We start from the raw sequence: 27,572 nt of genomic DNA on the forward strand, positions 1-27,572 counted from the left end.
CTAATTTGCAACAGCAGATGCATTTTGAGAGAAACGTAAAGCCATTTATGTTTCTCATCAACACTATCAGGGAACTTTTTAAAAAACTACTTTCTTTGGCATTTTATGCCTTTATATGAAAGTCATGAGTGATGACAGGAAACAAGGGGAGAGAGAGATGGAGAATGACATGCAACAAAGATCCCTGGCTCCAGGGATGTTACAGTTCATGGGCTTCGCCTTAAACCCCTCGGCCACCGGGGCACCTTGAGGATATTTTTTCAATGAGAGTTTCTGCAAATTCACAAGATGTTCAGACTGAATGCATCTGCAAAGTGTCCACTGACCACATATTTCATTTGTTTTCTCTGTAATATCGGCATTTGCAATACAAATATACGAATGTTTGAATGTTTGTGCACTTTGGGAAAGATCGCCCTCTTGGAAAAATAATGAAATAGTCTTGACTTGAAGAACAACACAGTATGTGTCCAGTCAGGATGTGAGTGTTCACATGGTGTCAAAGTTTTGAGCTTCGTATGCCCACTGTTGGCTTTGACCAACTCACTACAACTTGGATGCGGCACATAAGTGTAGCACTTCCTACATCTGAATGCCACTTCTAGGACACAGCTGTATATACAGTGAATATCATTGTCTGTGTTGCCAGCCAGTGTGCCAGTATCTTAACCATCGCCAGCATCTGGATCCTGGTACAATCCTGACGTAATGTCTAATGTAGGACTTCAAACAATTCATAATCAACCCAGAATAAAACACATCTGTCAGGAACGCTTCTGCGACAGCACTGTGAGACTTGTCAGCACTTGGTGAAAATAGTACGTAACACCCATCCATATGTCAGAGCTCAGCGTGTTGGCCTGTGGCTCTCATCTCTGTCTGACTGTATACAGACCAGCTGTTACAGCGGTGTGTTTCGCCAAACGGAGTAGCTCCAGGCAGGGGTCTGGTGTTATCTGAACGTTATTGTGTTAAGTTGGCATATTGCATGCGGTGCTGAGCTGTAGTGTGCCATGTCATGCTGTGCCATGTTGAACTGGGCCGCACTGTGAGCTAAGCACAAGTGTAAGGGTGTGAAAGGCAAGCTCTGAAACGCTGGTTATCTCCTCGGGGTACACAAAACAAGTTCAGATGCCATGCTCACGCTGTGTGTGTGTGTGTGTGTGTGTGTGTGTGTGTGAGGTGCGTGCGGGTGAAATATTGCTGGTGTGTGTACACCCTTGTCAAAGCATATGTGCTACAGTGCACAGATGTATTTACTGTATGTGTGTGAGGAGTCCTTGAGGTGACACACACACACACACACACACACACACACACACACACACTAACTTTGAAGCAGCCCAACTCTGAAATAGAGAACAAGTGTGATAAGACTGAGAGATGGAAAAGAGAAGGAGGGAGGAAGGGAGGGGAATAAGGGAGAGAGTAGCAGATGTAAAAATAGTCTGGAGGGAGATAAGGAAACAGGCAAGAAAAACAGAATCAAAAGGAAAAAAATGGAAACTGAGCTGAAACGTAAACCAACAATACCTTTTGTTTTGTTTCATGCTTTATGTTTGACAGATACATTGATGTGTATGTGCGTGCGGGTGTGTTTCTGGTGAAAACTGGCCTTGTCCCCCAGTCATTATGAGTGGACTGCATAGCCGTGAGCTACAGCAATGCTTTCTGACCTGACTACCGCTCTGCAGAGTCCCCCAATTACACAACTGTGCTGTAATGTCAGGTTGCAGTAACATGTGAAGAACATGCGCCAGGAAGCTTGCACACACACACACACACCGGCACACACACGAGCACATTGCACATACAGCTAAAAGCCATCTTTAAGTAACATGTGTCCTTGCACAGTAAAGCTCTTTGGAAGACAGTTAATTTAATGACATCAGTGAGGGCATGTGACCATAAAATATAAAAGATGTCTAACCACTGATCCCTGCATGTTAGCATAACCCTCAGAAACCTGATTACTGTGATGTTTGAGCAGCTTGATGCGTCCGTCCTTTTACTCTGACACGTATGTTTCTCACTCTCTTAATATGACTGCATACCTGCAATCATTGAGTAAGAATTTATTTGTATATTATATATTCACTTTCAATTATTTCTGCTTCATCCTTAATGGAGATTCCAACAAGTCAACATGACAAGGCAAAGGCTGAAGAAATGTGTCATGGGGAAAGTCAACAGTTTTACAAAGTGTTCCTGAGCCCATGTAGTAACATCCGTTATACAATCATGTGTTCACAAAGTGGGGAACCTCGCTCCATCCTTGTTTGTGAACGACTGAGCCTTTCCAGGATGCTCCTTTCATACCCAATCATGATTAGGACTGTTCCAAACAGGTGTTTTTAGAGCGTTTCACAACTTTCTCAGTCTTTTGTTGCTCCTGTCCCAACTGTTTGAGACATGTTGCTGACATCAAATTCAGAATAAGCAGATATTTACAACAAAAACATAAAATAAATTGTCTTTGTGCCGTTTTCAGTTGAATACATGTTAAAAAGAATTAGCGATTTATCACCTTCTGTTTTATGTTTCACACAGCGTCCAATCAGGGTTGTATATTTCAACCACTATAATGACATGTGTGTGTGTGTCCATGTGTCCATTATGAGGTGAGTGGTTGGGTGAACAGACTGGACGGTGCTCGGCTGTAGGGGTGCGTTAAAAATACCTCATCCATGAGCAGGTTTCTGGTCCTGCCTGACAGCTACGCCTGAGAAAAGGGACTTGGTGGAAGAATGCAGTGGCTTTTTTGAACACTTCTATGCCTTTCCTTCCCTGGCCTGCTGGCAGCCATCTTTCTCTCCCTGTAGGAGGCTGAATGAGTTTCTTTGAAGACTGCCCATTCAAGGAAAAACTTATCTATCCTCTCCCTGGACATATTGTATAATAAAATGTTTTGCTGAATGCAGTTGGTTGCCTTGCGTATTTTGAACTATTGACCAAACTTCTTGTTTGGCTAAAATTGAGCAGTTTGCGGGCATTCATTGACCTTCACTTGTTGTGCATGTTTATGTGAATGTCTTAACATAAGAAAACATCCGGATGTGAGCATTTATGGCCACAGAAGCAAGAGGAAAAATATCCTTACATACTGGACATACTGCAAATGTATTCTACGTTATGGGAACAGTCCCCCTTCCCTCCAAAATGAAACACAAGCAAACTGATTAATGCTGTCTCACCACCACTCCCTGGGAAAAAGGATTTATATACAGTGCATAAAGAAGTTACTGCAGTGTTCTCCATGTCATTTCATATTTCAGGTGGTGCACATCTTCTAAATGCAGCCATCATCTTGTCCTTTTAGCTGCAAGTAACGTCAGTTTAAATACGCACTCCACCACATTCGCTTTCATATGAATCGTGCTTTGTGCTTTTAGCTGAAAAACCCTTTGTTTTTCTCATGTTTAAGTTAGATTGCTCCTCGTCAAATGGAGATGAGAAGAGAGGAGCCAGAATGAACCCCCCTCCCTCTCTCTCTCTCTGGACATTGCCTGAACCTGCTGAGCAGGGTTAATAAATATCCATACGCCTATTCACTCCCTCCATGACTCTCACCTCTCTGGTACAGAGAGCTGTCCCTCTAACGGCATTCACTGAGGACAGCCCATGTTAGCTTTCTTTCAGACTGTGGTAACTTCTGACTCTGTGGGAGCCGGTGTAATAGCCCAGCATGAGCACCACACGCTACTGAGTAGATTCAGACACTGCTCTGTCACTTCAATGCAGTCAGAAATACGAAGGGGGAATTCATGAGCAGGGGGAACTGCAAATGAAAGAGGCGTTTGAAGTAAAGCTGCAGCAGCAGTACTTCTTCAGCTCAGACACATATACAGGTCTATTAGTCAAGGATGGCCTGTGACTGAGAGAGGCCATATTATTTATTACTTGTACAGAACGATAACAAGGTCATCTGGTCAGCCTGCACAGAGCAAAAGAAATGACTCAAAGGTTTTGGAAATTAATAAAAAAGGGAAAAATTAAGAATTGCTTTCTGCAATGCCGCACATGCGATGAATGTTTGTCATTTGAGAACTGTGTCTCCGGTGTGCTTGTGACTTGTGGTTTTGGCCACACACGCTGCATATTGACAGATAGATGGTCAGTCCGCTGCAGACTGTAACATCTCAACAGCTTAGATGGATTTCCGTTGGATTTGGTAAACACATTCAAGCATCCAGCAGGGTGAATTGTCATATCTCTGATGACATCTGACTTCCCTTCTAGCACCACCATCAGGCCAAATTTACAATTTGTCTGATACTTAATGACTCAATACCACCAAAACTAATGACATTCCTATCAGCTGTACTTTAGGTGTTAAATGCAAATGATTGCATGCTAGCACGCCAAACCAAGATCATTATACCTGCTAAAAATCTGCATATTATCACCATTGCGTCAAATTACACCTCATAAAGCAGCTAGAATGACTGTAGGCTGTGTCTGAAATCACTTCCTCTGCACTCATTCACGACTACTATATAATAGATACACAACAGTCTACTCAGTAGTCAATCCAGATTCTCGGACACTTATGACAAGTGACAAGTGTGGAGTCGCACATGTGGTGTTGTCATTTTCTATAAAACTCCTATGCATTTCATTTAGGGATGGTTAGCAGAGAGCAGTGTGCATTGACTATTTTGTTTTATCATTTAACAGAATAGTAGTTTTAGCAGTTTTCAACACAAATAAAATGGGAGCGATTTTAGACACAACTTAAATCTCTCTGATATGCTTGTGACTCATGTTTTTAAAACATGTTTGATGTGGGCGTTTCTGCTACATCTGCCTTCAATGCAAATCAATTTTCTGTTGGAGATAATAAAGTCAAACTCATATCGGCTCAATATACAGGACCGTGTATTGGTATTGATGTATTCCTCATTCAAACAGTGGCGGCAGGGGAAGCCCTAACCAAATTAGCATCACTGCAGTGTCTGAGGATACTTGTTGTTCATACTCCACTGACTCCATCGCATGCAAATGCACTACCTGAACTACTCAACAATCAGCCATAATTGGCTACACCTAATGCCACCAACACACATCAACAGATTATAATGAATTAGTCATGAATTAAATTTACACAAAATCTTTTAGGAAGCGTCAAACTTATTTCCATACCAAAAAAAAAAAAAACATTCATTATTTAGCCTTCATTACCATACAAATATCACATCAACGTTTTGTACTACTGAAGCCCGGTCTTCCAGGGATTGAGAGTTGGGACGGAGATATAAAAAAATAATGGAGACTCAACACAGGGACAGAGAGAGAGGAGACGGGGGATTGAAGAGCGCAGTGGGACAAAGAGAAATGGGTTTGGATGGGGATCAAGCGTAAAAAAAGGTGTGTAGGTGAAAAGAGAGAGGGAGGCAAAAAACAAAAAAGGAGGAGATGAATGCTAATCCAGGGTTCAGAGAAGAGAATGGATTAAAAGGGTGCACTGGATGGACGGATGCAGGAACGGGGGTAGAAATGAGTGTCCTGGCTTCTTCAGACCAGTGACCAGCCAGCTAAGCAGGCGGCTGACCAGTTTAGGCTGTATCATGCCTCCCTCATGGGCTGTGTATTGACTGACTCTGGGGGAGAGAGGGAGGGAGGAGGGGGCCAGAGAAGTGGTGGGACTGGGAAGTGATAATTGGCGATATGCTTACCTGGCAAGGTGCCTGCAACCCCCAGCAGGGCACACAAACAAACACAGGCTCACACACACACACACACACACACACACACACACACACACACACACACTCACACACACACAAACACATACACACACCTGCCTGCAATGTTATATGCCAGGACAAGCTTTACCTCCTGCAAACCTCCTCCACCCGCCCTTACAAACACACCCACGCACACATGAAAACACAAACACACACATACCCACCCACGCACTCAATTGTACTTCTATCCTTGTGAGGACCCTCACTGACTTAATGCATTCCCTAGCCCCTTACACTAACTTTAACCATCAGAACTATATGCCTAACCCTATTCCCTACCCTGACCCTAACCTACACCTCTACCTCTTTCTAACCTAACCCTTAAAACCAAGTCTGAACCGTCAAACAGGATTAGCTAAAATGTCCTCTCTCTGTTGGTTAGAACTTGTTCCAGTCCTCACTGTGTAGCAAGTACATGTACATGCACACACACACACACACACACACACACACACACACACACACACAGGTAGATTGACATTAGAGTAAAACCAATCCCGAGGTCTCTCCTATGGAATACTAATATGGCTGCCCTTGCCAGCTGACCTCTTATAGGCCAAACAGGCTGTCCGTCAAACTAATGGGGCGGAACGCTGGCATATTGCTTTCCCACAATCCCTCAGCAGAGCCAGGACACTCATTTACTTCAGTCAGCTTGTTGCCAAGGCAACATTTAGGATGGGTCTTGGTGGTGGATGCACACACACACATAGAGTGTTTCACACACAGTTGTATATATACACTTGTGTACACACAAACTTAAACATGCACGCTCACAAGCACACAGCAACCTGTTAAATGTTAGTATGAACTCATTCGCACACACACACACACACACATAAACACGACTCACGGCAGTGAAACAGGTGAATTTATGTATGCGGCTGAGACACTGACAGCACTGTCTGTATGTGGAAGGTACACTAAGTGCGCTTTGCCTCTCATCTCATCTCAGCACCCCAAAACCAATCTTCTGCTCTCTCCCTTTATTTACAATTCATGCTGTCTTGTTCACTTGTTCTGAGAGGCAAGCAGACAAGCCTGTCCTCTGCCTGCATTTTTCTCCTCATCCAGATAAGGAGAAAGCAGAGAGGGGGCTGCAGAGACACAGGGACCACGAGACTTCCAGTGCGGGGTATCAAACCCCGTCCCCGTGCTGGAGGACTGATGAAAGATGTCGGCGTACACAAATTCAGTGTGGCTTTTTCAGCTCGGCAAGAAATCCAGCATGAGAAGATTTTGTTCTTTTCCCCACCAAATTAAAAAAATGTAAGTGGATGAAATTTTAATTGGGATCGTGCTCATCTATTGTGTGCTCTGTCTGGATATCTTAAAACATCTAAACCAATCATAGACAGGCACTGTCTTCTTGGCTGGCTCACATCCTGTGCACTCTGTCCCCACAGACTGCAGACAGACTCTCTGATACCAGCTGTCTGTGTTTGTAACTGTGTCTCTGTTTGATCAGTAAGTTGTTATATACAAGTAGAGCACATCATGGCATTTAGGGGGATCGATTGACAAAAATGGAATATAATATTAATATGTATGTTTTCATAATCGCTGCACTGCCATGATTCTATAGTAGCCCAGAATGGACAAACCAAACACTGGCTCGATAGAGGCCCTTTTGCTTTTTTTGCAGGCAACATAGGATCTCCTACATGTTTGGAAGAGGAGTGATGAGGAAAGGGGTATTCAGTTCAACCTCACCACGAGCTGCCACTAAATCCTACACACTGCTCCTTAAGGCAAAAATTTATATACACGAATGAAAATTATATTCTATTTCTGCCGATAGATCCCCCTAAATCCCACACACTGGACTTTTGCAAAGCATTAAAACAAGGTAGCTCCGGGCTCAGTACACTCGAGTATGTTCACATGCTGTGGACCCACGTGTTAAACTGTAACGACAATTTCTTTGCTTCAGCGCCAAATGAAATAGGAGCCTGCAGTTGTCACTCTTGAAGCTTGTTTATCCTGGCCTGAAATTAAGTAAACAGACTCAGCCTCTTGTCCCAAGAGACTGCTTACGTTTTACTAACGGCTGACGACGTTCATGTCCAGGTCACAAACCTGCGGAAAAACACTTCAGTGCGTCACACATCTCAAAGGTACATACTGACACATGGTGACCTAGAAGAACAACCAACGACAGATTTCGAAGTGTGAGTCCTGGCTCTAGGAATTTTAATGGAATTCATTTAAAACATCAAACCAACATATCTATCTATCTATATCTACATCTATATATATCTATACACATATATACATAAATGTGTGTGTGTGTGTTATATGAAGATATATATATATATATATCTGGTAACTGTCTGGCTGACTGAACCCCCAATCATCATCTAAGTTGTCTCTTCTATTTAGAAAATCAATCAAAGCAGTGAAACGTTGAAATGGCAGATAAGGTCTGGAATAAATGAGCAACTGCAGCCAGTGGACATAAAAAAAAAGGTTAATTTCCTGCCCTTGAGTTTGTTGTTGATGCGCTGCCTGAGCTCAGCACTCCTCCAGATTGAAGTGCGAAAACAATGTCGGCAGGTGTGCGTTTGATCTAACTGAATGACATTTACCCAGGTACCCTTGAGACTGAGTAGTAAAGCACTGTAAAGACCTTTTGTTGCTTCACCTCTGATGAAAAAAAACAACTCACTAAAGCTGAATGAATGCTTGGTTACTCAGCGCAGGGTGTGATCTCGGCGAATGGAGGTGTATACCGTGTTTTTTTCCCATGTGGCTCTGCTCTTGCATCTGTCTGTTATCTATTGCCCCTTCATTTCTTTTGTCTTTCTCGGCTTCTCCCTCTAACCATCATCTCCCTCCTGTCTCTCTTGTTTGTTCCATTCTTCTCTCCCCTTACCTCTCTCTCTAATTAACACCTACTGTAGGCTCTTTCTGCCTTAGCAAACCCCCAAGGGCAGAGCTGGAAAGAGACACAGAGAGATGGAAATAAATACAATAAGAAAGAGATGAGAGAAATCAACTAAGCAACAGAGAAGCTAGTATAGGGTGGCAGATAAAAAGGTGTTTGTTGCTGGATGTGTAGCCTCCTCCAGCCAGTCGGTTGAAAATTTCAAAATTAAAACAGATGTTGTGGTTAAATTTAACTGAGTGAAAATTTCTTAATAACTTAACCAGAACGAACAACATAAACACGGTTTTCCGAGAAACAACTGCGCACAAATGTCTGAAGCACACACATATTCACAGCCTCTCCTGAAACCATCTGTCTTTGTAGAGCCATCAGAGACTTGAGGACAACATCAAACGATGCTGTAGATCTCGAGGTGCTTGACTGAATGCATGCGTGTGTGTTTGTGTGTGTGTGTGTGTGTGTGAAGCCACAGGACATAAGAGTGTGCCGGCCATTTTTATGGCTTGAGGCTCAGCTGGTGTATATCAGAAAGGGTGGAGCCCGTCCGTCTGTGTGTGTGTGTGTGCATGTGTGTGTGGACGCTAAGGACCTACTGCTTCAACAGAACACTTCAGGCAAACAAATTTACTTTTGGATGCAGGCAAATGCACCACTGTGAACTGACACACGCATGCGCATGCACGCACACATACACACACGGTACACATACAGGTGTGCCACTAGATAGGTCACCATGGAGACTGGAAAGCAAAGACATGTGCATGCACACACACATACAAATTGGAAGGTTAAAAATGGCAGTGCAAGTGAGCTGGTCTGAAAGGCTAAAGCTGTTTGCCCAAATGAAGAAAAAGAAAACAACCACAGGCAAACGCTGCACCCAAATTTGCAAGCACACACACACACACACACACACACACACACACACACACACACACACACACAGGTGGAATGGAGTGTGTGCGTACATGTTTCAGTGAATGCGGCTGCCGCACTAGTTGTACAGATTTATTACAAGTATCGATTGAGCATGGACGTCCAACATCACACGCACGCAGCAAAGTACTGAGTCAACAATACACTGAAAAATGACTGTTTATATCCACAGCACTTCACACCCATAAATTATGAACTATCGACTTAGCACCTGGGCGCACACACATACACACAGGAACAAGGGCAGACAGACACACACACGGCGCTGCATGCAAACACATCGTGAACACCTGCAACAACAAAGAGCTACCTGCTAGCAAACACAAAGCAGAATACAGACAGACACACCGCTCACAGGACATTAAACACTCCCACATGCACACACTCTTTGGTTGGCACATTGCACTGCATCATCTGATTAAAAGAAGGAGATTTTGAATTATTTGGTGTCCAGAGAGGGCCATTTGCACCACAAAGCTGCACTATTAATAACAACAAGCAGCTTGGCAAGCACACAAACGCACACAAGCAACGGATCAGACAGGTTGTGACTTACCTCCACCTCCGCCGAGCAGAGTCTTGTTTGCTGAAAGGGAGACGAGAAAGAGGAGACACTTATGAAAAAGACATGCTGCTTGTTGTTGATGTTCTTTTTCTTTATTTCTAATATATAATTGTATAACTGTAAATTCAATGTATTTGGTGTTTTGGACTGTCAGCCAAGTAAATCAACATATCTGAAGCCATCGTCGGGCTTTCAGAACTTGAGATGAGCAAGGCATTTTTTAATTGAATAATCAGCGGATTGATCAATAATGAAAATGGTTAGCTGCAGCCTGAATAGCATCAAATAGAAAATGCAACACTGACCAAAGCTGAATTCAAGGTTACATTGGTAGTTTTGATTGCAACAGAGAACTCACTATTTGGCTCCTTCTGATCAATATTTTGTGGTCACTGACACAAACTGGGCCCCGCACTACCTTGACCTTTCACCACAGTGTTAAAAAAACACCTAATCACTGCGTTTATTAAAAGCTGAGTTCAGAGCATTTCTTCATTTGCACTGCTGTGTGTGTGGGTGTGATGCTCAGAAACTCTGCACTCCTGAGACTTAATCAAGTTTTATATCTAATTGGGGCGAACTTCTGTGCACTAAAATAACTTGAGGCTGTTGCTTATATTTACAAGCTGGGGGTGGGGGGGTGCATCTACACATTTGTCCTTCAGAACATGATTTGTTATCGGTGCTGCTGGTTTTACCAACCGGCAAGTTAATTGCATTCACCTGGCCATCTAATGTGTAACTCAGTCCCACATTAGATGGATAGAATGAGAACCAGCGGGCTCTGTGTTGTGTCATTGAGGACCGAGAAGCTTTGCGCAATAACAAATGAGTCGCTTCACTGCCTGGAAAGCTAATAAATAAACTCGTGCTGAGGCTACAGTCCAAAGCAAAATAAACAACTCTGTGAGAAGACACAGAAAAGCAATATGGTCAGATTGATCTTTTAGTTATGAAAAAAGTCACTTTCTACCTGGATAACAAGAATGTGACAGTAGCTTGAATAAAATAACAACATTATGAGCTCTTTCTCCAGCGAGGCAAGCAGAGAATTCATGCTAGCAGTCTGGCTGACCAGCGTGTCCCAAATCATCGCCTTCCCCACTTGAATCAAGCCGCTGCACATGTTAAAGAGTGTAAATTGCTGGCAGGGTGATGAGGCTGGCTGCTGCTGCTGCTTCTGACATATGTGATATGCAAGTGTTTTTCTCACCCACATATCCATAAACGTGTGGAGTCAGCAGCACTAGCCCGGGGACATCTGCGGCGCTTCCACAAGAAACTAACCTGACCGCAAACTCATAAAAAATCATGTTTTCCAATTCTTTCCCCGCTCGTGGATCCAATTTAGGTTGCTGTGACCATGTTAGGAAAATCTGATAAGCACATAATCTCTCTCCGACCGTTACAAAGTTACGTCAGAACACACAGGGGACGTCTCTCATTTTAGATACTCTTTGCCAGTAGGCATTGTGCCAACTGGGTACACACTCAGACAGCATATCAGGCAAGTTGGTTTTAGAGAGGGAAATAGACAGACTAAATCCTACAGCTGTCTTTCTCTCTCCAGAATCCTCCTCAGCGTTTTCATTTCCCCCCACAGCCTCATTAATGGTAAATCCCACTTAATTTCAGTTTTTAAACACGCTATATGTCTCTGCATATGTGAAACACTACCTCACTAACGTCTCCCAAAGTGAACGGCTCCACTCTCTAAACTGAACTGAAAAAAAAAAAGGCAGTTATTTAATCTGACAGTGTGAGATTATTTCAGGTGCACAGCTTGTTTAAGAGCTGGTGGATCTCATGAGGACCTGAAATAAAGCTCATTCAGATTTAAAAGCAAAGACAAATAAAATGTCTCCATTAAGTCTCGCATTCACCCTCTCCTGATTAGCTGCATGCCGAACAAACGAGTGATATCACACACTGGGTCCTGTTAACGGGTGAGATCTGGAACAAGACGCAACTGTTTTCATCAACACTGTTTTCCTCATACTGCCTTTTAATATCCAGTCTAGTTCTGATTTTGCGTTATGTTTGATGTCTTTGTCAAATGTTACCTGTGTTTTTTCTAGCCAGCAGGGTAGCTTGTGTCATTGGGGGTAACTGTAACACTGTGTTACGACACCATCAAACGCATTTTGTGTTAATTTGAAATCATTATCTATTTGGTGATGTAGTCGAGCGTCTTGCTCTGGAGACATATTGTATTGTATTGGTTGCAGCCATTTAATTATTACACAATTTGAACAAAGCGCATTTGTAACATCTCAAATTGCACCAATCAGGAACGAGACAGAACCACGCAACTCTGCATGAGCTCTGTGGCGACTCCTCTCAGCCTGCCCACAGACAAACTGATCTGTCTCATGCTTTTCAAAGCTGTCTGTCATTAGACATCATTTTCATATTTGTATAATCATATGATTACTCGTACTGTTCTAATTAAAGTGGAATTAATTGCTCAATGGATATTTAATTGTTTTAACTATATCTGTATACTTGGGAGTAAAGCGTTGTTCTCTGTATTTATATGAAGGTATTAAGTTTGTTGTAATGATTGCCCCCACATGCTGTTATAATCCACCCTGCATTTGGCTTTTAGCGTTTCCATCAATATTGTGACTCAAACTGACTTGACGAGATGACTTAACAAGTAAAACACAGATACAAGTTACTCACATAAAAACAGCATCTGTCAACTTCAAGAGGTTTTTGAGATATGACATCAAAACCAAAAAGTGTTACAACTGACCCGGTCTTCTCAAACTCGCCCATCTTATCCCAGTGCTGTGCTCGGTCGAGTGAACTGGTGAGCCTGGTGATAATACAGTTCGCTACATAACAGATACACCTCTCAGCTGCTGGGTGTAAATATTTCACACAGACTAACCCTCATGTAAGAACTAGCTTTAATCAAGTGACGCACAAATCTCAGCTTATTAAACACTTTCATTATAACTATACAGATTTTGAACTTCTGACTGGCTGGTGCAGCCGACGCACTGGGAGTGGCAGGCTTTACTTTCAGCTTAATATGTGGACATGTCACAAACACAGACATGCAGAGTCACCAGAGAGGGCTGAAAAAGGCACGTCCACGGCACTTTTTCCTCTTGTACCGTAGTTTTTCATAATGCAATCAACGGTTTAACTTTTCATGGAATATGTTGAGCACATGACAGATGGCATGTCGGACCAGCCGTCGCCTCGCACTCGGAGACTAAAAGGTTGTCACAGTTTAAGACCAGGTGGATAAATCCTGGCCAAGAAATCAGGAAAATAGCATTAACTGGCTCCTTCAGTGCACTCTAAATGAAAAATATGCCTGTGGGTGTTTTTACTGTTATGTGTCAGTTTATGATGTTTAATGCATTTGAGGAAATGTATTTCTTCACCCGCTACCTGCTTTGTCTACATCTATGTCAGCTGATGTCTAACATTTCCCATAATGTTGTCACAATAAAGCTCAAAGAACACTCTCACACAGCGACAGTGAAATTCCCTCAGTCAAAAAAAAAAAGTGTGTCCTGTTACTCAAAACACAACATGTTTTATGGCTGTATTGCCTTCTTGATTACTGAGGCTGGCATCAGTGTAGGACTCTGTATCTCTGCCTCCTCTGCGATGGATTTCTCCCAGTAAAACTGATGAACGGCTGCTGCAAAATGGTGTGTAAAAAGAAGCCCTTCTCTTCCCTTCTGAGTGAATGACACCAAAGCCTGGTGGTTACTGATGTCTTAGATTGCTGAAATGTTTTTCTGCAATCATTGTAGCTGCAGGAAATGTCTCAGTGAGAGGACACTGTCTGTGTTTGGACAGCCATCAGCAGGAATAAGAAAAATAAGGCTCCAAATGTTCACTAAATGGCCCCAGAACTGCAAGGCACATTGCCAGCAGAATAGCATGCATGGAAATGTGTTGTTTGAACATTGCTAGTTTTAATATTGCAAACTTATTCATCCATTTAAAATGAATATCAATAAAGGCAACATAAAAGATCCGTGGCACAACTTGTCATGTCATGGCCTTCAAACAAAGTGCCTGTTGTCTAAGTGAGCGTTCAGAATAAAAACAGACATAAAAATAAATACTATGTTGGTGGGGCCATGATGCTTCAGGTACTGGTGAGACAGTGAAATACAATCCAGGTAGTCTGGTTGGAGTAACAGATCCATCACTTTGACGCTAGATGCCAAAACACTGCACTGTGGTTTATAAGACTGAGGAATGAAGGAAGGTAAACTGGAGAAATACAGCTCATTTTACAAAGTAATCTGCCCGGAGTGTGGCCATCAATGTATTTGATTAGCCAATGAAGCACCATGCTGGATGAAGATGAAAAACTGAGCAGATTAACCCCATTTGCTCGCCATTTTTGGCCACAGCCCTGTGCTTCTCTTTAAAATGAATTAAAGGGCAGTGAGTTTTTTCAAACAAGTGCAAATGTTAGTCTGAACCTGGCATCTGAACCGCCCTGCCCCCACACCTTTCCAATGTCAGCTTGGGACAGCTGCGTCTGACAGTTTTTGGTGCCTAAAACCTACAATCATGCCTGCTTCCTGTAGCGATTGGCCAAGTGTACGTAGGTGCAAAAGTAGGAGGGTTTCTAACTCCTTCCTCAAGCTTTGTCTTAATTTTTCTAATGTGTACAACTGAGTACAACACCAAGAATGCCTTCAAGCAGAGAAAGCGTGCACGGCTCTCTCCACTTGCACAATCTAATGAATCAATCAAAAACGACACTGAGCTCTTCCCTTCAGACGCGCTCTGACAACACGTTGTGTCACCCAATTTGGTTGAAGCATGCTGAACCCTTAACAATGCCCTTCTTCCCTCTACTTCACTGCAGCCTCTTAAAAAAATGTATCATGGACTAATGTCAGGTTGACTGCTTGCCCTTCTAGTAGTGTTACAATATACTTGTGCTACAGTAGGTACCAGGAACACTATACCTCACTTCATTATTGTATACATGGTTGGCTGCTCAGGCTGTTCAGAAGCTATAATCCTACATCCTATTTTCATTTTATTTTGCCTTTCGCAGAAGTTGCACCAAGTTCAAATTCAAGTTTAACTTTTACCTTGCCTGATACTGGCACAGAATTAATTTTTGTTTTATCTCCTCACTTTAAATTCATCTTGCTTGTAATCTTTATTCATGGGATTATATAATTATTAAGATTGCCTTATGTAAGGTACAATAGATCTATGATAAATTATCAATGATCCCATGTAATGCTGCTGTTCTCCGTGTAGGTGCTTGAGACGAGCCTCTGAGCCCTGTGGGGAAATAAAGGCATCAAAGCAACCAAAATACTCATGTGTATGCACAATCATGCAGTTGCAGACACATGGACACACACACACAGGAGGGTGCACACACAGACGGGATGTGAACAATAAGACATCTGCACGCACATACACCGTCCAGCCACACGTACACACACATACAAATGCAGACAATCGAGACAGAGTTTGGGTAACCATGGCAACGGCAAAGCCCAAAGGTTTGTTACTGAAACCTAGTTAATTAGAGAGAGAGAGCAGGAGAGAGGGAGAGAGAGAAAAAGAGAAAGAGCGAGTAATATTGATACTCAAGGGAAAGTGTTTCACCATCTGTTAAAACCCACATGGATCTTCTACCCGAGTCTAACCGCATGTGTGTGTGTGTGAGAGAGACAGAGAGTGTGTGCACGCACTGGCCACAGTTGTTGCATGGGCAAAAACAAACACACACAGCTCCCTTCTCCCATGGTGCCGAATACATGGAGGCTAACAGTTTCTTTTTCTTATTGGTATTAGATGACTAATTGTGATAGCTAATAGGCAGCAGCTAGATAAAGCGCGCTAGCATCTGCTGCCGAGCCACACCAATTATCGGAGTGGGGAAGGGATCAGGGTGATAAGTTATACAACTACATACAGAGCAAGGGGGGGTAAGTTGACTGGGGGAGAGTGGAGGAGGAGAGCGCAAGGTGTCTGGGGGATGGAGGGAGGGCTCAGGGAGGGGAAGGGAGAGAGAGAAGGAGGGAGGGGTGATGAGGAGTGAGTGAGAGAGACAGAGACAAAGTGAAAGAGAGTTGAGGGTGGAGAAGGGAGACGCAGGACTAAATTTGCTGGGAACATAAAACAACAAGATGGAGTGTACTTCTTTCTTGGGAGGTAAGTAATCACACTGAGGGGGTGAAAAGAGGAGAGACACACATAGAGGGAGGGAGACGTAGAAGGATGGACGGCTGGGCAGATTGATGCAACAGTGAAGGACAAGAGTTCAGTGCTTAAAAACTGGCAAGACAGGGGAGGAAGAGGAGGAAGAAGTTGGTAGACTAAAGAGAGGGCGAGAGCACTCATTTGCTGTTTGCCTCAGAGCTAAAAATGTGGTTTAAACCACCTGTGAGTTTGTGAATGTGTGTGTGGGGTTATGTTAAAAGTCAGGAGTAGTGACGATGATGATACTGATGATGAGAAAAAGGCTAAAATGTCCTCTACATGAGGCTCTGTGTTAAACCCTCTTCTCTCTTTGCTTTCCGTAGCCCTCCATCTTATTTTTCTTTCTCTCTGCTCTCCGCGCCCTCTCCCCCTTATCCCCAGGCCCCAGAGCAACCTGTTTGTGTATTCCTCCCTCTGCTGCCTCCTTCTCCATCCCTCTCTCTCTCTCTCTCTCCGCTACCCACTTGTCCTAACTACCATTACACCTCTTTCGGTCATTTAATTTCTAGACATCATTTAGTTGGTCCACTTGAGAATGCCAATCAATTTGCTGGCGTCCTTACGGAAAAAAGGACAATGCTCCTGATGCAGCACAGGATAGCGGCAGATACCTCTACTACCTGAGAATAAATATGATTATAGTACAGCTAAATTGATCCTGAAGATTAAATAAAACATCACTTTTTCAGCAGAGAGGGATAGAGATTGAACCAAACCTAGAAAAATTAAGAAATTACCTCGACAAACCATCTAATACTGTATGCATTAAGCATTTTAAAGAGTATTCATTTAAGGCTGTCCTAGCCTGTGGATCCAAACAAACAACACAGACTGATCAGTGCAGGGATGCAGAATTCCTGTAAGGCTACAAAGATGAAAAACATTATTAAAATATAAAAAATAACGATTTTGAAGATGTGTATTATTGGCTTTCCTTGGCCCTCCAGCAAATGTAGCTCCGTAATTTCAATGTGGATGTGTTTTCAAGCTTCCTGCTGTCTTATTCCCACCTTAATATAAAGACCTTTATTTCACCTCAAGGTTGTGGCTTTGACTGTACTGATGTACTGCGGCGAACAAAGAGAAACACTGTTTCATCTTTACAACACAAGCATCTCATTGCATCCGACTTTGTGATGAGACTCCACAAGAAGTTACACCCAAGCGAAACAAAAGAACAACGCTTCTTTGAACTGATATGATTAGGTGTTTAATTGGCACGTGATTGAGCCTAACGTCGATATTTACCTGTGCATCGTTACCGTGCGGCCACACCTGCAGGGACAATACGACACAAAGCAGCTGGCTTCAAATTCATGATAGGACAGAGAGGCCTCGACCAGCGTGGACACAGGAGAGCGTTGACCAGAGTTCACTTAACGCAAATGAGTACAGTGTTGCGGTGCAGAAATGCCTGATGGGTAAATGTATTCGCTTTATGTTCTTCCGCTGTGAACCCTTGTGTCCATAGTTACTGCAACAGATGGCTGCAGTTTGCGTACTCCCTCAACAACTCAAACAGAAACATCCAGCAGGCAGGTTGGCTGTGAGAGAGCAAAAAAGCCAGAGAAAATATTTAAGGCCAAATCAATAACATTATCAATAAACATTTGACACAGACAGCCTTGCAGGTTTGACTGACAATAGGGAAGAAAAACATTATGAAAAGCTGATTTTTTTCTATTCTGTGAACATTGCTTCTGCCTTAAAATGCAGTAATGCCAAAACGACTGGATTAATCAATTAAGAAAAAAAGAAATGACGGCAGCTTTGATTACTAATTTCTTTAATGTTTACGACTGTTGCTAAGACCATGCAAGTAGTTTAACAGCATAAATTAGGGATAGGCTGATTTGTGATTGCAATTTGTAATTACCTTTAACATTTTACAGAGTAAATGGTGAACGAGTTAATTCAAAATTCTGACATTTTAATCTATTATTAATAATTAATCCTAATATGGTTACTTACTGTATGCCAGTGCAGGCTGTGTGTACTGGCACACATCACAATGTAGCACAGGGAGGTGAATTTAGCGTGTTGCATCGCAGTCTTGGATCTTATTTGGCTCATTTTGTATTCACCACTAACATACTGTGGTGATGTAACACTCTTGCAGGCTTAGCTGACCAAATATCACCCAGATGTTCGAGCTCTCCTTTTTAACATTTAACAGCACAACAGGTAATACTGGACAAAGGATTGGTCTCATATCTGCTTTCATCAGCAAAAATATACAAGTACACATATGCAAATATGTGACCGAGGCTTTATATTGGCCTTCTGTGGTCTGACTAGTCTAGCAGTCGGTTGAACACCAACAACACGTGGTGCAGGTGAATGCAAAATAACCACAGTATTTAACTTACAAACTTGGAGTGCAAAAGTTCTACTGTTTAATATATAGGATGGCATATTAAGCACTTACTTATTCTGATCAGCTTTGTTTATTGCAAAACTCTCATTAAGTATTAACAGTGATCATATCCCTGAGTCTAATTCATATTCTGCCCATACAACCTGTTACACACCTATTCTTTGTAACTCTAATTGGCACCATGAGACTATTTTCCTTTTTAGTTGTTGGTTATATGGATATGTTGCATGTTTTTTTGCTGGGAATTTGAAGGGATTGCATCCTTTAACCTACTTTTACTTAAGACAATAATTGCCTGCACAGGCACTATTAAACTGATACCATGAGGGATAGCTAGACCATAAATTACAGTAATTTACCGCAGACGCACTAATGGCTCCAGTAGGAATATGACTGCTATTTTTCATTAAGGAAACTGTTACACAAAATGAAAAAAAAATATTAAACTGATTGTTAAATGATCCCTTATCAGAACAGTGTGCAATTAGCACCACTATTTGATTTTGTATGACGGAGAAAAAAACATTACAATATAACGTAATGCAATACTACAACAACACAATCAGTGCACATAAGAGCATAGCAGACCACTGTAGAGATGGACGATCGCTTCCCTGATAGAGTCAATCAGTCAAACTGATTATACACATGGAATTGTGTCCACCATCATACATTCAAATATTAAATGATTTATATGTAAAGTGTAATTTAAAGTGTAGTTACTCGTAGAGACTGATTAATAAGTCTGACAGTATTATTATATAATGCAGATATATCTGCATCACTGACATTACAAAGAGCAGTGACAAGTTCCGAAAACAGTAAAGGACATATCATGGTTACAGTTCGACGTATAACGGATAATGTTTGTGTTCTTTGTTGATGTATAAAAGTGAATATCGTCCGAGAATTCCTCTTATTTTTTAAACTGTCAAATGCTGATATTACCAGCTCCACAAATACGGTATTGGCCAGGTTCTAGTTTCTACTGTCACTAGTAATATTGACTGTGACTGTCAGTCGAACTATGGGAGTCGCTTGAATTGAGTCCGACTAAAGCTATGTATCTCTGGAGGAGCACCAGAGGGTGCTAGCAGTGCAGCTGCAACCAGAACCAGGGCCCCAAGGGGCCCACGCCAGCCTTCTGCAGCTGTGCACATACCTGTGTACCTGTGTTTGGACAAAGTAAGGGTGCAGCAGTCTTTTGCACCCAGCCCTGCCATGATCTGCCAGTGAAAGCTACATTTAACATAGCTGTGTATGCAGCACCCAAAGGGCTAAGCTGTGCTACCTCTTTTGTGAAAGAACTGCCCAGTGGCAATAAACAAAAATTAATTATGAGGCATACCTCTTAGGCAAATAAAATCACTGGTCACAAAGTCCAAATTAAAAGACATCAATATCAGCTGAACCAGCGTTGATTCCCAGTCAAGTTGAGAGTCCTGACTGTCAAGTAATGACTTAGTCCTGATACAGTATGTCAGTGACATCATTAGTGTTACATTAGCCTGCATGCAGTAATTAAAACTCAAACTGACTCTGACATATAGAGCCAAGCTTCTTGTCCACATCCCTGCCAAGTGTGAGAAGCCCTTCTCCTTCCTTCCCTCAAGGACTGAAATCCACTCATACTCCATCTACAGGGCCCCCATACTGATTGCACGTAGGCGGCCCCAGCCCAGAGCCACCAGCTACGTAGTCTTTGGTGCTTTGTGTGTGTGTGTGTGTGTGTGTGTGTGCGCGCGCGCGCGTGTGTGCGTGCGTGTGTGTGCGCGCGCGTGCACCTGTCGGTCTAGTGCTCGGTGAGTTGTCGGTAATTGCTGGACCGTGGCGACCTGCTGAACCCCTGCAACAGAGCTCAGAGAGCCACTGTAAAGAGTACTCCCACCACACACACACACACACACACACACACAAGCAGATAACACCGCGCGCTGCTTCGGCGCGAGACGAGGAAGAAGAAGAGGAGGAGGAGGATACAGCGTGCGCTGGAGGCGACACCTGTCAAGCCGTTACTAAACACAGTTGGTTTATTTTAAAAGACTGAGGCGCCCTGAAGACTTTGTGGGATAAACCGAGGTGGAAATAGAGATTAGTCGCACCTATTGCCGCTGTTTTGCGCTCAGGGAGAGACACGGAGCCCTTTGAGGAGAGAGGAAGAGGAGAATGTAGCATGAACGTGATGACAAGCCGCTTCTGGAGTTGAAGTAACGAAGTTGACGTAGGTTAGATGTCGGCTGAAAGGAGCGAACTGACAGCGAGAACCGGGAGCGAAAAGAGAGAAAAACGTGACTTTATCCGAGGTTTGTCTCTCTCTCTCTCTCGGTCTCTGTATGTATGTCTCTCTCTCTCATTCACACACACACACACACACACACTTGCTACAAACACATTAACCCACCGTGGAGCCTAGAGTGAAACAGCGGGGTGGGAGATAACTAGCGCACATCGCGGAGCTCCGGTGCGGGCAGACCGACACATCCTCGCCGGTCCCTGCGCGGCGCGTTGGCCCGGCTGCAGAGGCTGCTGACCGGGACTTAACTGACTCGCAAAAAACATATCTGTCAAGTTGAGAGGATGATTTGACAAGGACGCCTTGGGGGAAGCGAGCAGGAGAGAGGCTGAAAATGGATAACAAAGGTATGATCTGTTTCGGGTTGATGACCGTGCTTGGATTCGTGGAGGAGAGGCTAAACGGTTCATTCCGGTTAGGCTGAGGGGCTGTCAGGCTCTGATGTTGCTCGTGGTGGTGGCATGTTTGATGCGAACAGGCTTTTCTGACTCTTCTTCAAAAATGTGTACGTGTGCGCTTGTTTATATGGGTGTGTGTTAATTTGTGCAGCTACCTGCTGAACCAAAAAAGAAAAAAAAAGTCCGATTTAAACAGCAGGGCTTCAGAGAGTTAGAGGCAGAGAGAGATTAAAGTGAGAGATTATACTTTGCAAAGAGATAAAATTCCCACTTGCATGTTTTCTCTCATCTCTCCCATCGCTCTTTCCTGCTCCCTCCCTTTATCCCCCATGTGAGCAGTAGTGCGTGTGTTTTTCATGTGTGTATAATTGCATGTGGTCTTTGTGTGTGTGTGTGTGTGCGTGTGTGTTTGCATTTGTCAGAGGGGCCAAGACTGTCCCAATGGCCATGCCCTTCTTACAATGTCTACACCCCCCACCCAACCACACACCCATCTCGACACACACATACACACACAAGGCCTATGTGCTTTGATGCTTCATGTTGTGCAGGACACAAACTAGACTGAAAACACACAAACAAAATGTTGCGTCAGCCAACTCATTTCAGCAGACATCGAACATCTCTCACTGGATGTAAACACACTCACACACACACACACACACACTATATATATATATATATACATATATATATATATATATATATATATATACACGCACACAGGATTAGCAGTCATACAGGGCCATATTGAGACAGCAGATTAGAATGAGATTCTCGGGGCCAAAGTGGTACAGAACATGGGATTAAAGAAGAAAGGCAGAGATGGGTGGATGAATGGATGGATGGAGTGATGAACAGAGAACAAGGGAAGAGTGAGAGGCAAAGAGACCAAAAGGGGGGCAAAGAGGGAGAAAGGGAGAGAGCTGCACAGAACATGAGATTAAAGTGTAATGTCCTAGAGAGGGAGAGAGAAAGAGAGAATCCAGGGCAAGTCATGCAGTTAGAGGGAACTGCACATTGGCAGAATGTGGAGAGAATAAAGAAGAGGAGAAGGCTGCAGACACTCTTTCTCTATCGCCTCCCTTTTGATCTCCTCTTATTCACCCATCCGACAGCAGGAGAGGAACACTGCTTATATAACTCGCCATTTGAAACACAATAAACCAAGAAGGGGTTTTTGAAAAAAAAAACACACACACACAATAGGCATGTTGCAGATTGTTAAATTGCCGAACAAAATTAAAAAATAAAAGATGGGCGCAGAGATGTCTCCAGTCAAACAGACATCAATATCATCTCTGTGCCCTCATGGCAGTATTTTTCATTTCCTGCGATCTGTTACAGGCATCACTCACCCGAACAAAAGGCCCTGCTCACACCTCAGAATGGATCTGTTTAAAATCCTCAGCACCTGTGTGAGGCTCAGCTGACCGAGCTTCTGTTCAGGTTTTTGCAGCATATGTGTCAAAAGACATGTTAGTGCCAATTCAGCACAACATGTGGTCCTTCATTGAGCTCAAAGAATTATTTCTGACAGATTAATCTAGTCTTTTAAGCAGCTTTTTGTCCTTGTGTGTAAGTATTGCTGACTTAGCTGTGCAATCAGGTTGCTGATGCCAATATGAGGCCAATATCTGACTAATAAAAGGTGTCTTATTGAGAATTACCACAGCATTAAAATATGATCCAGAAGCCTGATTTTATGCCTTTTTAAAACTCAAATAAGGTATTAGATCTTCCTCAACAGAGTATAATCCCCAAAAGCAATAGCTAATGTGTATACTGTTCTTTAGACGGAGTGGACTGATTCTCTGTGTAGAATTTCTAATATTTAGGCTCAAAACTGAATCTGCACCGTGCAATCCTTTTGATTCTTAAGCCTGCACCTCCAGATTTTATTTTCGCCACTGTGAGGCAGTGCAACAAGCTGGAGGCACAACATTGACGAATTATCTCCATATAAAATTGATAAGGAGAACGTATTAGCAAACAGTTGTCCGTTATCCACGGAGCAGACAAGGAGCAATGTGGAATTTATTCGGTTTGTGGCAATCTGGTGAATGTAAGCTCAATATTCAATAATTCAATTCAGTAGTAAAGTTATGGGCTGTAAAACCAAAACAATGAGCTAAATGATGCTAAAGGAAAAGGCAAATGCAAAGTCATGTGATAAATTTCTGTTTATCACCACAATGTCTCCTTTTATGTTACATGTAGTTATTTTTTCCATTGCTAATAAAAAACTCTCGATTAGTGCAGTTTAACATATCTAGAACATGAAAAATGACTGAAAACTTCACTCCTTTCTTGAACTATTAGACAAGACTTTATTAATCTCACAATGGAGAAATTGACTACTATTCACCACTAGATACAGGCACTTTATTCCATACTGTCTAATGTAGACGCCCTGTAGTATGACCCCAGGGGTTAAAACTACCCCCAGTTTTCTTCAGTAGTAAGGGCATTTTTCCCAGCGGTTTGTTCACTTCACCGGCTAGTGATTGCATGTAGTGGTGAGCAGTGTTCAAGGCACCGGGTCAGTGCCCTGTGGCACAACAGTGGGTGTCAAGAGGAAGAGATGACTCTCTGTGCTTCATGTATCTAAGCAGTATGTCTGCTGTCCTGAGGCTATTTGACCTTCTTATCTAATGTGTCTACCTGAATGATTTCTGATTCTGTCCATCCAATAATTCATTATTTAGCTAAATTTACTGTCATCATTTTTATAACCTCATACTGTAGCTGAAATGTATTAAAAATTAGAGATTGATTAACATCATTTACATCCTCAGCTTTGTTTTCATGGCTACAGTCATGAAATTCAGCATTCATTTTCCACTGCAAAATGTAAAAAGTATGAAACCAGAACTGGACTGTTACTAAGCATATCAGTGCTTGTCGACTTTGGCAGGCTGTTAACATTTCCTATTATTAATGATTCAATATTGGAATTGGTGCCCATCCAAATCAATATATAATTGTAACAAATGGAAGATGTCCATGCTGCCCTCGACTGGCTTGTGGTCTACTCATGGCAGCTGAGAAAAAACTGTGCTTTCTGAGGAAGGTAAATGTTTAAGTCCACTGACCAGTAAGATGAATTGAAACAGATTGTGCTTTATTGATCAGCAAGAGAGGAAATTGTCTTGTCATCTTCATGGTCATGGAAAACATCAGAAAACAAATGGAGAATATGTAGTGCACAGAGCCCAATAATTAACTACAATATATTTACAAAATGAACAAGTATATGTGAAGATAGTCTGTGACTTTAACTTTTTATTCCCTTCTAATGCAAGTAGAACAGACCAAAAGAATAAGGGTAGAAGAGAAGTGTTTGTTATATATATGGGTATCCAAATATACCTGCGCATTAATGTTTCCAGGCACCCCACCCTAAAGCCTGTGTGTGGGAAACACTGCACTTGTCGCCAGATTTAGAGTTTAACCCGCCCCCGAAACAATGATTTCATAACCGTGTCCTGAACAGCTTTACAGAGACTCAGACTGAGACAGCACCCAGGATGATTTACTGAGGATTATGGCACATTTTCTCATCTTTAACAAATGGCGGAACATAAAGCTCATTTAGATGTGAACAGTCAACCTAACAGGGATTGAACCTATAGTCATTCAACTCCAATCCGAACAAACACTTGCATCATCCCAGATTAAAGAACAAGAGATGTCGATAAGAAAATGCAGCGCTATCCCTTATGGAATTGATAGAAATCATAATGTAAATGGTATCAAGATACAGCGATTCTGCAGAACCTGATAGATTGAAAGACAACTGAGATGTAGCAATGTGCAATAAAAGTGCATTGAGTCTGAGCTTAGTGCCTACACACACACTGTCAGCAACTATCTGTTTCCATGTCTGGTAACGCAGACTGGCGGGAGAATCTGTTTAGAGCACCTGCAAGTTTTAATAAAAACATCAACATTTGGTGCTGGTGTATTGTTAACGTATCACAAGAGGAAGTAGGACAATATATTCCAAAATCAATATTTTTTTTCCCACCCCTACATACTATGTTCCCTCATTATGTCATGGGTTTGAACCTTTCTAATTTCTCTGATCATATCTGTCACACTATTTAAATAGAAGAAAACTAATTGAAAATGTAAGAAAGAAACAGTCCTACCTGCAAAAGGACACTAACTGACAAGGCCCCATTTATACCTGGTGATGTGACATGTGATCTATATCTGAGTGTTGACATTCAGTCCACAGGGGTTTTCACATACATCTGGTGTTAAAAAGTATTCTCATTATCTGGATTCTGCCTGCGATGTGATCTCAATGTGCAAATTAGTTACGCTGTTGAACTCATCAACAAACCTGCCGTGACACAGGTTAAGGAAAGCAATGCTACAGACAGGTGCCATTCAGTTAAATCAGTTTTTGCGAGATTTTCTTGCTGATGCTACTAGTTGTAGCTTTTGTTGGGCTTGCTTCACCTGGTAAGGCAAGGTTTCAACTTTCAATTTTCTTTAATTGGCTATAATTGATATTTTTATATCAACAATGTGTCAAATGACTGAAAACAATGTGACTATAAGTTATGAACCTGCAGAAAATCATCACGTGAACCTGCAGCTCCTGCCGGTATTACGGCGCTTTGGAGCGAGTTTCAGCTCATTGTTTAGCAGCGGCTTTGCGGTTTTGGTTCACTCTCACAGCTCTCTGTCGTTCACAGACACAAAAGGTAGCTGTTTTTAGCGAAAAAGCTGTAAAAACTCGCTGTACACTACCTGCTCAGCACCAAACAGCAGACAGACACAGTTAGCCACTCGCTGGTGAACAGAGTGGAGCATTTAGCAGCTAAATAGACAGATATCTCCCTGAGGAGTTGGTAGAGACAAACCAGAGATAAAAGAGACTGAACATTGGTCTTATATTCACCAGGTGGCCAGAAACACAACTCTGCTCACATCTTGCATTAAAATGTGTTTTTCTAAATCCGGATAGGATTTCCAGATACATCTTGTATGTTAATGCAACATGTAATTGGCTGATAGGCAGCTCAGCACCAAGGGCAGCCTCAAAGAACGGGTAAAAGTCTGCTGAGCATACAACAAAGTTTAAAGAGTACAGGTAATTTGTTCTCCATACAATAGCTTACTAACCCATAAACAAAAAGATAAGATTAATTCATATGTGAAATTGGTTTTAAGAGAAAAATCCACTTTCCCTTTTGCTTTTCCTCTTTGCTTGGAAGGCAGAACAGTCTGTAGAGCTTAAGATAAGAAGACTAACTGATGTATTCAGACAACATTTCAAAATTGATTCTATGTAGGCCTAGTCATTGTCTTAGTATATTTCTTATGCAATCTATTGTAGGAGGCAGTATGGCTGTAAAACCAACCGTGCTTTTATATAATTGAGGTTATGCCACGTTTTGGCTGAGGCTGACCGAAAAGACATAATAAACGAGATCACCAGAAAACCTGAAATAAATACATCCCACAGTAGATGCCAGATAAGACCATTAGAGAGATGCCTTACACAAGGGAAGGTTTTAACAATTTAGGAGGCTTTCTGAAACATGGGCACGAACATACACAAACACAATGGTGTTGCATTAGGCTGTGTTAAATTGCCTTATGGCTTTGTGTCCGAGTATTCGTGTTCGTCAGTCCATTTGCTGGAGCAGGGGAACAGTGTGGGAGATGCAGGCAGGTCAGAGAGAGTAGGAGTCACACGGAGAGAAGTTCAGAGATGAGCTTTTGTTTGTGCAGCAGGGATGACTTCAGAGCGCCTGCACTGTTCCCTTACCTGCCTTTAAACCGGCTACAGTCACCTCCAGAAATACTGGCACCTTTGATTAAATAGTGCAAGCTCAAAATGAGACGAATAACTATAAAAACAAGAACTAAGATGCATTGTATTCCATTTAAATTGAGGATATTATTCTCACTTGTGCAAAAAGGAATTATCTAGAAAGAATACACTGTTTTTACCTCTAGAAAAACGACAGATCCAGTTAGCGCTAGTGCCTCACGCTCACGAAACACACAAATTAACTGTTATCATTAAGCTTTGATACTGCAGCTTAATGAAAGATAATTACAAATTATCGGTTTGCATCAGCGATAGGTGAGATTTCTGACAAACGTTGGGTGCTACTGTGTCAAAAG

At 42.4% G+C, this 27,572-nt stretch overlaps 1 protein-coding gene across 4 annotated transcripts in view; it reads right to left on the bottom strand.

The window, feature by feature from the left end:
• Positions 1-27,572, bottom strand: part of macrod1 (mono-ADP ribosylhydrolase 1) — a 111,997-nt gene that overhangs the window by 38,076 nt on the left and 46,349 nt on the right. For all 4 annotated transcript variants that reach the window (XM_041944283.1, XM_041944285.1, XM_041944282.1 and 1 more), the window contains exon 4: positions 10,130-10,159. In XM_041944283.1, coding sequence (XP_041800217.1) covers positions 10,130-10,159 — 30 coding nt within the window. The remainder of the gene's footprint in view (positions 1-10,129; positions 10,160-27,572) is intronic.

This window comes from Chelmon rostratus, chromosome 9 (assembly GCF_017976325.1).
Source record: "Chelmon rostratus isolate fCheRos1 chromosome 9, fCheRos1.pri, whole genome shotgun sequence".
Classification (NCBI taxonomy): Eukaryota; Metazoa; Chordata; class Actinopteri; order Chaetodontiformes; family Chaetodontidae; genus Chelmon; species Chelmon rostratus.